This window comes from Polyergus mexicanus, unplaced genomic scaffold, assembly GCF_030449975.1.
Source record: "Polyergus mexicanus isolate NDT 795.1 unplaced genomic scaffold, iyPolMexi1.0 SCAF_3, whole genome shotgun sequence".
Lineage (NCBI taxonomy): Eukaryota > Metazoa > Arthropoda > Insecta > Hymenoptera > Formicidae > Polyergus > Polyergus mexicanus.
In genome coordinates, this window is record NW_027223323.1 from 2,046,985 (window position 1) to 2,059,887 (window position 12,903).

Genomic DNA, 12,903 nt, shown 5'->3' on the forward strand with positions numbered 1-12,903 from the left:
GAGATCTTATAGGAAATTTAATTCTGAACAAAAAATTTCCTATAAACATGGGTCGAGAAATGCTTCCTTAAGAAGTTATCGCTCAAAAACCTCTGATGCAAAGGAAGACAAAAGGCGAAAAGAAAATGAAATAAAAAGAAAATGAAACTTAATAAATTTCTTGAAAAAACAATAAAAATAAAAAATAAAAACCTTTTTTTTTTTTTTTATGAAAATAAAATAAATTTTTTTAAACTAAAATAGTACATAATAGTAGAAAATGAATAAAGACGTGAAAAAACTAACCGCCTAATTGCCAATTTTGCGGTGGCATTTTAGATAGCAGATGACAAGATTAAAAATTCAAAAATTTTAAGATGTGCTTAGTTCGAAAGGATACAAATTACAAATAAAGAAACGTATTTTTTTGAAGTAAAAAAAAAGAGAATATAAACGATATTTATGATTATAGTTACGATTGTAAATATTTATGTCATGAGATTGCATTATATGTATATGTTATTCTCACAATATTGTTTCGCGATAAATAAACTTTATAAATTCATATAAAATGTCGTATAATTTCGAATAAAATATATTATAAAGATAAAAGATCTTCTCGACGCTATCGAGACTGCAAATAATATATTCTAACGCATATCACGCTAGGTATCTGTTTACGCGTATGCATTTCCAATCACTATGTCAATGTCACAAGAAGTTGACGGTTAATATTTATATAAAAAAAAAAACATATTTTACGACTAAATGATAAACAAAAACGATCAAACGCCTTGCTCGAGACGAATACCAAAAAAATCATCAATTAACAGGATCAATATATCGTGTGCTCAATTGACGCGAGAACGAGATCACTCGTGATAAAAAAGTGATCGCGAAAATAAATTAATAAAATATGAAGTTTATTCGTGACGCATATATGTATACAAGATAATTTAAAGCGACATCAATTTAAAAGTAGTTGTCCTCCTCTCTTTATTATCGAAAACGCAAAAGATGTGCAACGCTTCAATTTTTGCGTAATATTTTTGCACAATAATTACTAGTATTGCTAGATTTCAACTATACAAGTATCGCTAAACCAAAGAAGTCTTGTATTTTAGCGTACAAAAGGAATCAATTTTAAGTATTTGATATTCATATATGAATTATTTTTTAATTATTATAATGTAAACGGATGACTCTTTTTAAATTCTAAGACTCTTATAACCGTCTTAATATCAAAGTTTTCGAAAAATTTATTTTAAAATTTTTACTAAATATTAATATTAAAAATGATGAATATTGTGATATATTTATCAAAATAATTGAATGTAAGGAAAATTTTGGAAAGAGACATTTTTCATCAGTGTTCGAAGAAATAAGATTAGAAGAGATCTATAAAAACATTAGTAAAATTAAAAAATTTTTAATATACTAAAGTACCTGTGCGCGTTATATCAGCATGGATTATTTTTTAATAAATCGCGATTTTCGAAGAACTTCGGGAATCTCTTTGCAGAAATGTACATATTAGATTTCACCTTGCAGACAATATGAGAAACCATTTGCCACGTTTCTGTTATGTTTGTGCGAGTTTCACTTAGCGTTCGACATACATCATTCCCGACATCTCGTAGTTTCAGCGCGGGTGCCGGCACTTTGCATCAGTCTGTGAGTCGCCCCATTCGTCCCAATGGTTAAGTTAGGAAGCGCTAAACTGCTTTTGTTCCCGTGCGATAGTTGCCCGGCTAGCCAGACGCTCGCGAGAGACGTAAACTTGGCTGAGTAAATACGCTAAGTGATGCGAACGGCGGGACATGCGTATACGTTGACGGTAGTAGTACGTACGTACGTGCGCACCGACACACAACCGTCCTCTTCTCCTGGTTTACGTACGAGGTCGGACACTGTGAAAATATCGACAAACAGCCAAGTTCCAACCTCACTCTGCTAAAGACCACCCACGGGGATGTATTTCTGAAATTTTCCCGCATTGGGGATGTACGAAGACCCGACGTTAATACGTTGCTCCGCGATTACTTTCGGGATGGATGGCTGATGGATGGCAGCGATAAATTATCTCGACATGAATATTATTTTGCACGTATGACTCTTTAGACACTATGATTTAATGGCATTATGACTTAACGTGATGGCTATATCGGCGAAAATAATAATTTTTTTAGTTGAGATTAAATTTAATATGAAAATAATTGAATAAAACATTATATAACTATTTCACGCAAACGCCTAATGTGTTGTGATTCGTTATATTAAATGTAATTTTTTTTACTATTACAAAATCTCTTTTTCTTTGGACGACTAATAAATTTTTCCCTCTTCCTCATCATATTACATATTTGAAAACTATAGAAGAATAAAAATATTTGCTTTGTCGGAACAGAGAGAAGTATACATTTTATTGAAAGCTCAAAGGGTAATTTTTTTGAAAATATTAAAATAGTCGGTGAGCATCAACCGGTGAGAGGCCAAGGTGCCTTTTCTTACGGTCTAACTTTTAAGTGACCCAACTTTCCTCATCAGAAAGATTTAATTTCTCGTCTTTGTCCACTTATCACCGCAATGTATTATTATTCCACACGAGAAAGGAGATTGCGATTAAATTAGTCCCCTTTATTGTCCCTTCCACGTAATTAGAATGATAATTAAAATTTCTTTAGATATAGACTATTGCTCCTTCTGAATAGTTTTCATTTGCAATTTACGATCGTGTAAGAAAACTATTTGAGATTTTCTTACAATTTCTTCTTTAATAATAAACAATAACTATAACTTGATTAATTTCTATGTTAAATATATTCATGACAAAAAGCAAAATTCTATTTCATATCGATTCTATTACAAATCAATTCTTCATGCAAATTTGTGTTATTTTGTAACTTTATACTTGTTAATCCGATCACTAATTGTATTGATTTTGCTTTTTGTGTACTGCAACTTTGTTAATCTTGCTTGCCTTCAAGATAAGATAATCGATAGAGAATTAAGATAAGGGACAGTAGATAGAAAATCAGTCGCTTAAAAGAAATGCAAGAAGATTCGAATGAAGGGCGCGGCTCTTAGGATAATATTATTTCTGAAGAATTCTGAGGGAAGGTTTCTCGAGTGTAAGAGAACGCCTGGATCGTTCCGTTCCACGGAAATCCTTTTATTTTCCATTCGAAGGCTTTCCCTGAAAACCTTCGAGGACCCGTAGTTTTGCACTGACACCATCACCACCATGCGTTCGTCGGAATCTGCTTTGCGTGCGCCAAAAGGGGATGGGAACGCTAAAACTTCCCCGGAAAAGTTTTCTTCGCAACTTTTCTTACCGTCTCTCGCGTACGGATCGCTGGTTTTCGCCGTTCCACGGAAATAGATGAATAGATTCTCTCGTTCAATCCTTCCATTGCGGGGTCGCAATAAAATCTGATACTATATACGAAGCACTTCACGACGCTAGATTGTAGTACAGTCGAGCGGGTTAGGTTCAAAGTTATCGAGAGAGGTAAGTTTCCAGTGCGAGAGTATATTCTTACGAGTCGCTCATATTGAAAAAAAACTCACTTAAGATGACGCACGAAATTTATGAGTCACAGGAACAACTTTCTCATTAGTACATGTATTTACTTTAAAAGACGACATTTAAAGAATGAATTAAATCTTTAAATAGTTGAGAAAGAATATTTTATAAAATTATTAATCTTTTATAAAAGTGATACAAATATTTGTAACGTTATCGTTTTAAATTCACGTTTCGCTATTTATTGGATGTCCTATGATATAACTGTAAAAGAAATGATTAAAAAAAGAAAAATAAGTTGAAAATGTGCAATACAATTTTTTGGTATAAAAGTTAATTTTTGAAAGAATTGACTTTGAAGATTTGAAGAAATAAATAATATCCTTTTTTCTTTTAACTCGATAGTATCTATAAATTAAATTACCAGATATTAATCAAAAAATAATTAAAACGGTAATTTATACTAATAATACAATGTATGAAATATTAAAAATATATATTTTTTTCATAATAATATGTAGTGCAATCGAAGACATACAAGATACTTTATTGGCGCTATGTATATTGATTATATCTTTATCGTTTATCACCTTTATTGCAATTTTCGTATGCAAAGGTATCCTGGGTCAGGCATAGAGACATCCACATCCTAACGGCGGGAGCGTACACATACACGAGCGATCAGCGATTTCAAGCGCTACATAGAGAAAAAACGGGTCACAATAACGAGTGGTCCGAGTGGACTCTCTGTATAAAATGGGCACAGAAGCGAGACGAGGGAATCTACGAATGTCAGATTTCCACCATACCTATCAAGTCGTATCAGTTTCATTTGAACGTCGTTGGTAAGTTTCACGTATATTCTCGCACGATTTAATTTTACATCGTTCTTTGTATCTTCTCATTAATGGCATTTTTTTTTAATGTTGTACATCGTAATAGAACGTATTTAACTTTTCAATTCGCGTAACATTTCTCTCTCTCTCTCTCTCTCTCTCTCTCGATCTAGAAGATCAGCGTCTTTTTTTTTATTATTATTTTTTTTTAAATTTTATTTGTTTATAGTAAAGTTAAATTAATAAATGCATGATCAACAAAAAGAATCTACGAATGCATGACCATAAAAAATGAGATATTCACTATGGGATTGCTATATACCAAGACGTATAAGATACGCGTTATAGATTGTGGATAAATGTAATTCCCAAACATGCTTGGAACAATATTTAAATTGTAAATAAATAAAGAAAATAATCAGTATAAAAAATAAAAATATATATACAATATATATCTATTTGACGAAGAAAGTTGCGCTTGACGAGATTAAAATGTTTAACGATGAAACTCCCGAGGCTCTCAACATCGATAGAGAATAACGTCAACGTCCCACTCATTATTTCAATTAGACTGACCTTGCGTTTGTTAAGAATCTCCACCTCGTTACTTCTCACAGATCACGAGAGGACTTTAAAGATCTTTCATTCCTCTCGTTCACTAAGTACCATTCCCGAAAAGCTTTCATGCGGAGAGCTTTCGCGATCTCCGGAGTTATCCGAGCGAGCGAGAGGGGAACGTATAAGAAATAGTGAAAGAAGTAAGGAGGTAGAGCAACGAGCGGGAAAAGGGGAAAAGAAGAGAGAGAGAGAGAGAGAGAGAGAGAGAAAGAGTGAAAGAGGAAAACGAAAGAAAATTCTTCTTTATCGCAGTACCTACGGCGACGATACTGGGCGGACCCGAGCTATACGTCGGTGCTGGCAGCACGATAAACCTGACGTGCGCCATACACTTTAGCTCGGAGCCACCAGCCTACATCTTCTGGTATTACAATGCGAACGTACTGAGCTACGACAGTCCCAGGGGCGGCGTCTCGGTGATAACCGAGAAGGGTGGCGACGTCACCACCTCCTGGCTCCTTATTCAGACGGCGCAACCCTCGGACTCCGGGGAGTACAGCTGCAAGCCCAGCAACGCCAATAACGCGTCCATCAGGGTTCATGTCCTAAATGGTGAGTCTTTACTCCTGCGAGTCCCCGCCAGCTCTGTCTTCTCGACAATATTTTACGAGCAACGCGAGTACGACAGTCGCGAGAGGTCACGTGCGCTGAGCGGATACTCGCGTAAAAATTTTCCACTCCATCGTTTAATCAAATGTACGGAAGTAGCCTGAGATTACAAAGTTTACATTTTATAAATTTGGATTTGTTGTCAAATTATATAGCATCCGTTAACATTTATTTAAATAAATCCCGAACGCTGCGAATAATTATTATTAATTATCGTCCATAAAATCTTGCATAAATTTACTAATAAATGTATTTATTAGTAAATGTATTTAAATGTAAAAAAATTTCGTCCTACTGACAAACTTTTCGAATTTTTGTGAAAATATTAAGACAATTAGCAAATAATAAAAATGTGCGGACTATCAGATACAAGCTCCGTGCATGCAGTTCCATAGAGTTACGGTAATTCTGTCTCGTCGCGCAATGACTGGCCATCATGTCGTTTCGCGCAAATGGAGATACCGAAACTCTGAACCGACTATTCATTCCGTAAGTTGTAATTTCTGCCCCACAAATTCCCAAAGTTGTCGTAAGTCCCCGTTTTGCAGCGTGCAGAATTATTCTATTGGCTGTCGCTGTGTTCGGGGATTTCGCACGGGGCCTCTTTATGCATTAACTATTTACAACCAGCTCGTAAACTCGGAATATTCCGCGACCACGATCGTTAAAATCTCTTTCTCCGCGCCCGATGCGGATCGAAAAAGTTTCCCGGAATCTACAAATGGCTCCGCCACCATTCACAAATCCGCTTAGAATGGAAATCCGACGATAATGATACCGAGATACGAAAAGAAAAATATTTCCCTTCATTTTTATTACTCTTATCGCGTGATCTCTCACGCGTACCGATATCCCGAAAATACTATCGATCGGAGGTGTACATTCGCAGCTGTCTCTTCCCAGCTTTCGGTTTAGAAACTTACCGCTCTAATCGACTCCCGGCAATTATGCAGTCGTGAAGTTCGCGCGTGTCTGCACGAATACACGAATGCATCGGTTCCGTATAATAAGGCCCTTCGTCATCCGCGACGAGTGAAGGAGTTGCGCGCCGCGGAGTTGGCGAACGCTTCATTGATACGGCTTGAATAATTTATTAATGAAATTCGTGCGGAAAACACAGAATTATGTTCGTTATTCCGGTCTACTTTTCATGATGCGACAACGTCGCGCGAGTACAAATTTCAATTCGTGAATATTCTAGTATATTACGGTCATCGGAATTTATAAATCGTGAAGTGAAACATTATGGAACACAAAAATAATTCGGGCATGGTGTACTATCGTATGTAACAAGCAATCATTTGCGAAACGTTGTAAAAAGGGAAGAATTCTTTTACATGCACAGATAATTTATACATATATTCTCAATATATTCCGATATATTCCGATATGAGAAGAAGCCATTTATCCAATAATATTCCATTAATGGAATCATAAACGTAGAAAGCTAACGTTGGATTTATAAAAATTTCTATTATATAATTTTTTTTATTTACTTCACAACAAAAACCATTTACTTTGAATCGATATTATCAAAACTATGATACAGTTTGATGGAGAGCGATTTCTACAATAAATATCTTTAACAAATTTTTATTTTATATTTTCTATTAAAATTTAGAAAAATAGAATTCCATATGTTTGGTGCTTTTCTTTTAACATTTGCATCGTGTGATTAATATATTTTTATATACATACATTGATATAATATTGATACACATAAATTATGAGAGACAAAGTACATCAAGTAGAATAAATCCGTGTTTAAATTTCCGTAATCTTTAATCTCCCTGACTTTTTGCAGAATGTTTGCTTCGGAATCTATCGCAAAGATTTAATGTTGCAATATCGATTAATGCGCGTATTGTCGCGGAAAATACAAATTGCAACGGCGAAAAATAAATCTTGAGTGCAAGCTCTTTAAATTTCACGAAAAATCCATCCGTAGAATACGACATCTTAAAAGCTCGCAGAAATTTACAACTACCCAGCTTGATACGGCTTGAACGGGGCGGAAATTACTCTTCGATTCGTACACGCATACAGCGGCGCACGGTTCTATCCGGCTGGTGCGACCGATATTCCACGTCGAAAGAAATATATAGGTCCCCGACTTGGTGTGAAAACTTTATCATTAGCCGTGTTCTGGAATAATTCCTCAGAGTTTCCGGTTACAATGCGTTAAAAACAATTTCGGAGAAAGTTCGTCTCTCTCCTATCTTCTTCTCCCTCAATCCTTCTCTCTCCCCTCCTTTCAGTTACGTCGTTGGAAGGAATGTCTTTCCGAAATCTCTCGCGTTGCGATAAGAAACGCGGATAGCGCGCAAACGTACCAAAGTTTTCGCGTGGGCGCAAAACTTGGAAAATTTACGAGGACCTAGTCGGAAAATTTCGCGTCCGGCATTTACGGATAAAAGCGAAGGGGCGAGACACGCGCGTTCCCGTCACCGGAAATTGTACTTCGATTCGCTTTTACGAAGTGAGCGATATCCGATGGAACGTCGGATAGGAAGGACGCTGAGCCTAATACACGCCGCTTGTTCCACGCCTTTCCGGCCGGAACTTTTACAATAGCGACGAAATCGCCCGCGATCAACATTCCAAACGGACAAACGTGGCGATCTCGCGCCGTGCGATCCGGCAAATTGCGCCCGCCAGAAAATGGGATCATTTATCCGAATGTATCGCGCCGTTCTCAGTTGAAATTCATTAAAAAGTTTCGCGACGCATCTCGCGACGCGAAACAAATCGCGCACGCGCGCGCGGTTCAATTAATTTCAGCCAGTCACATTGGATGGAGAAACTTTCCTCGCGCGATGTACACGTCACTAGTATTTCAATAACTTTCCATGCAAAAATCCAATCCGTGCCACGTGCTGCATAGTGAGCCCTCGTTATCCGGATCACGTCCGCAATTCCCGGCTATTTCAGCTCCCTTTTCTTGTCCCCACCCTTTTCCTCCTCCGCTTCCGGTTCGCGTGAAGTATATTATATTCACTGAATGAGACTTGATAGATTGATGGATGGTTTATTTATTCCTGACATAAACTCCCGAGAACCTCTCGTAATAATAGCTTTACCGCGTAACAGAAGCAAGAGTGACGTAATAAAAATGTATAGCCGGTTAGCCGAGTTCCAGTTGGAAGGATAATTCCACGCCAACGTGTCACGATAAAAGACGGAACCGCGCGAGAAAATAGAGAGAAATATTCTCTTTACAATCCATATGTATATAGGTACTGAGATAAAAATATTAAAATAAAATGTCAGCAATTATCTGTAAGAGATCAGTGATTTTAAGTAGGATTGCTCTTCGTGTTCCAGGCGAGCGACCGGAAGCTATGCAGACCGGGACCGCGGGACCGATACTGTCCTCGAGTTGTCTATTGGTGTCCCTCATCATTTTGTACATATCCTCGGTATAAATGGAAATGGAATGTCGCCACGACTCAGAATTCACATCCGTCGCGGTACGTTCCTATATGCGTTTACGCGCGAATGCGTTTCCACGTATTCCATCTAATAGATGTGATCGCGGGACGATACTGCATTTTTTTTTTTTTCTATACGGGATATAAAGAGATTCCGAAACAAAAAATGATTAAGACAGTGTGTGTTTAGTTGATATACGTTTCATGTAATTCACGATGTTTTCATAAGGAGAAAAAAAAACTGCCAATAAAAAAACAGCAATTATCTTCCCACAATTAACAGTGTTTACGATTAACTGATTATCGAAAGCATTGTGAATTACAATTAATTAGCGATACGTCAAATTACAAGACGCATACCGTAAAACAAGAATGCGCGAAGTGAAAGCGCTCACGCGAATCTATTCCTTCTCTTTTTTGATCTCAAACGATAATACGCATCGAGTTACTGCCGAACTGATTGGTTTCTTCCTATCGGGAAACGCCACTTTCTCCGTGCACTACTAATTAATAACACTCTCGTACCGACGTGCATCAGAAATCAAAATGGAGAATGCAGGAATGCATGTACTTTCGTCGCACGCATTTCGACTGTCCGCGATGGAATCGTGCGCGTTATCGATGTGAACGCGATCGCGATGGAAGGAGAGAGAGAGACAGAGTATGTGTATGTGGATGTGAGCGTGTATGGATGTGTGTATGTATCTTTCAATGGAAAGGCATTTAGTTAAGTAAACGTCGATGCTAATGCCGAAAGCGCGGACGCTTCGTGGCGAATCCGATGCATAAGAAGCCCCCTTTTCTCCGCGAACGGGAGAAAAAAGGGTCGCGACCACCGCGACTGGACTCCCCCTCCGATAATATAGGTAATCCGCATCGGGAGAAACCCGATTTACGAGAAACGTAAAGGCGAGAAGCAATTGCCTTTACGGTACGTTTTACGAGCGGTCGAATCTTGGGAATGCATGCTACGTGGATTCAATGGAAAATAAAACGTGACTGGAGTGCTCGATTTGACAATTTTCCGTATTTCATAAAAACGCCGTGCGATACAATCGAACCTCATATACTATCCGCGATATCACTCTTTGATCCCGGTGTGACGTACCCCGTAATTTTATTACGATTTGCCGAGTTATCTCTGCGCGCTTTCTCAAGGATTAGTCTTATCACAATTAAAAATATCTTTCAAATTTCAACACTTGAAAGAAGTCCCTGTTTTAAAGCGTTATAAATTTTATAATTGTTCTAAAATAAGACTCTTTGTATATTAACGGATAATTTTGTTATAAAATAAATTTTATAACGTTTGTAGAAAAAGTTTTTGCGATCAATCTTATCATCGTCACATGATATAGATCAATGCACCAATCAATTTGTCTCTATTTTCTTTATCAAGTAGAAATTACAAAATTATGAAAAATTTACATAAAAATATATATGTCATCATCAATAATCAAATAATTTGAAAGTACTGTTATATGAAAAAATATTGATTGTTGAAGATATAATTTATTTTTCTAGGTATAGAATGAAAAGTTAAAAAATTGATACTAATAACTGTATATAAATTTTTTAACGTACACACTAAGCTTAAAAAACTATCGATTCTGTATTATTATTTGCTGCAAACACTTGCACACATCTGTATGTAACCGTTTTACAAATCAATCATATTAATAATTATAATTATACAAATGCGTATCAGTTATACTAAGACATTAATTTAAACAATTAGCCATTGATGTGATACTAAAAATGTTTGAATTCAAATAAATTTTAGCAAATATTTTCAAGATAATCAGATACATATATTCGATAAGACACATTTTAATACGAGACGGTATGCGTTGATTCGCATATTGTGAAATTGTATCTAAATTGTGTGTGTGTTCATTTAAATCATGATTGAACTCGTGACATAGAGAATTAGTAATTAAATGCAATCAGCATAAACTCACAATCGGCTTAAGTATCCCATTGTGAACGCTTTAATTGTGACCTAATTTTCTATTGTTCACGATTAGCCGTTAATTAAAGGCTTCAACAATGTTGAATAGCATGGAGATAAATTATCGAGACACGTTTAATTTCAATGTTTCTTATTGGGATATATATAAAATTAATAATCATCAAGATTTAAAATAAATATGAGAATAAAATGCATAAAAAACAATATGTAATATTTTCCGATTTTTATAAGAAAGAATAATAAATATACATGCAAAATTAAATAAATAATATTAAATAAAATTAAAATATTTAAAAATAAATTATATGAAAAAGGATTTGATCTTTTAATTATTTCTCTTATAATTTAATGTTAAATTATATATTAGTCTATATAAAATCGTTAGAAACACATTTGAAAAATAAAAATTGATTAGATATTTAACATACAAACAAATATTTTATGAACAAAAAAATCAAGCCTATAAAAATATCAGAGCAAATGCATATGTCAAAATTAACGTAACTATAATACGATGGGTATAGCATTAATAATAATCACACTTATTTCAAGACAATAAACAAAAATACGATAAACAATTAGACGCGCTTGTTTTAATACAGCACTTGATCAAGAGTCAGTAAAAAGCAATTATCATGGATAACAATAAAAACGGCATACGCGCATGAAAGTTAATCTTATAATCGGAAATAAACGCGAATGAAACGATTGAATAATCGAATCAAAGTTCACCACGTGTGCACGATACGTGTGATACAATAATCGCCAGCGATTATTGGAGGTCACGCATAAATAAGCATTCTATCGATGGAAATAATGACAAAGCATGCTTTAAATTTCGCTCCTGTAGATCGAACATTGGTTAGCCATAAAAAATTTTATATATTGCACGCTTATTTCTCGATGTATTTTTGCCTTTAGTTAATTTTTGCAGTTAGTTGTGACCATTTATTTCATATACTCAATGATCGTCATATATTCCATTATAGATATAAGTAAAACAATACAGAATTGAATTACACGTTAAGAAACGCAACTTGATGATAGCAAAATATTATTGTTTCAATTTCTAAAAGATGCACTAAACTAAATGTAATATTGATTAATGATATTTCGTTAATTTATCTTTGTAATGATTATCCTATCAAGTAACGATTCAACTAAATTACTAAAGAGATATATTAAACGATATTGTTTCATATTGCATATGTAATAACACGCTATGTTTAAACCATACGTGTATATTGTTACCCTAATAATTAAATTCATACACAATACTAGTAGAGATAGGATTACGTAAAGATCTTGAGATCAAAGTATCAATGAAATCGGTATAGTTTTGTATAATTTTGAATGTATTAGTTTATCAGTAGAAAATGAGAGGTAGTAAATCAAATGCCGAGCACTCCCGTTATCGTCTGTCGTCACCCTAAAGATCCACATCGCCGACAGACAGAATGAACGAGATAATGATAGATGAACTAAATAGTTAGCGAGATGGAGATTAAAAGGCGAGCTTCTAGAGAAACACGCGTATTAGCTCGCTTCCTGGACGTATGTTAAATTCTCGACCCGTATTAATACGCACGCACAAACGCAACCAATGCCTCGCTGGCACGTATTTCGTATGCATCTACATACGGATTAAGCCTAATGGCGATGCCCTAATCAGCAATGCGACGAATGCGTCGAACCGACCTGTTTTGCCGTTCAATGAACGTCCCACCGGCATTAGCATCAGCATACCAAATCGCAAATTTGTACATAATGTCTGTATCATAACTTGTGCGACATCACATTCAAACGCCTTTGGAAATTTTAGACGCGAGCCGATCTCTCCCCTCGCTCTCGGACGCGTCAAGACAATCGCGAATTTTTGATGCGGAGGAATCGCTCTCCATTCGCGCGAACGAGAGAGATAGAGAGAGAGAG

The 12,903-nt window shown here is 35.8% G+C and overlaps 1 protein-coding gene across 1 annotated transcript in view; it reads left to right on the top strand.

The window, feature by feature from the left end:
- The window catches only part of LOC138931824 (zwei Ig domain protein zig-8), a 35,405-nt gene extending 25,039 nt beyond the window's left edge, over positions 1-10,366 (top strand). The window contains exons 3-5 of the mRNA XM_070292977.1: positions 4,122-4,350; positions 5,212-5,511; positions 8,893-10,366. Of these exons, the coding sequence (XP_070149078.1) occupies positions 4,122-4,350; positions 5,212-5,511; positions 8,893-8,993 (630 nt within the window). The 3' untranslated portion in view covers positions 8,994-10,366. The remainder of the gene's footprint in view (positions 1-4,121; positions 4,351-5,211; positions 5,512-8,892) is intronic.
- Positions 10,367-12,903: the final 2,537 nt, after the last annotated feature.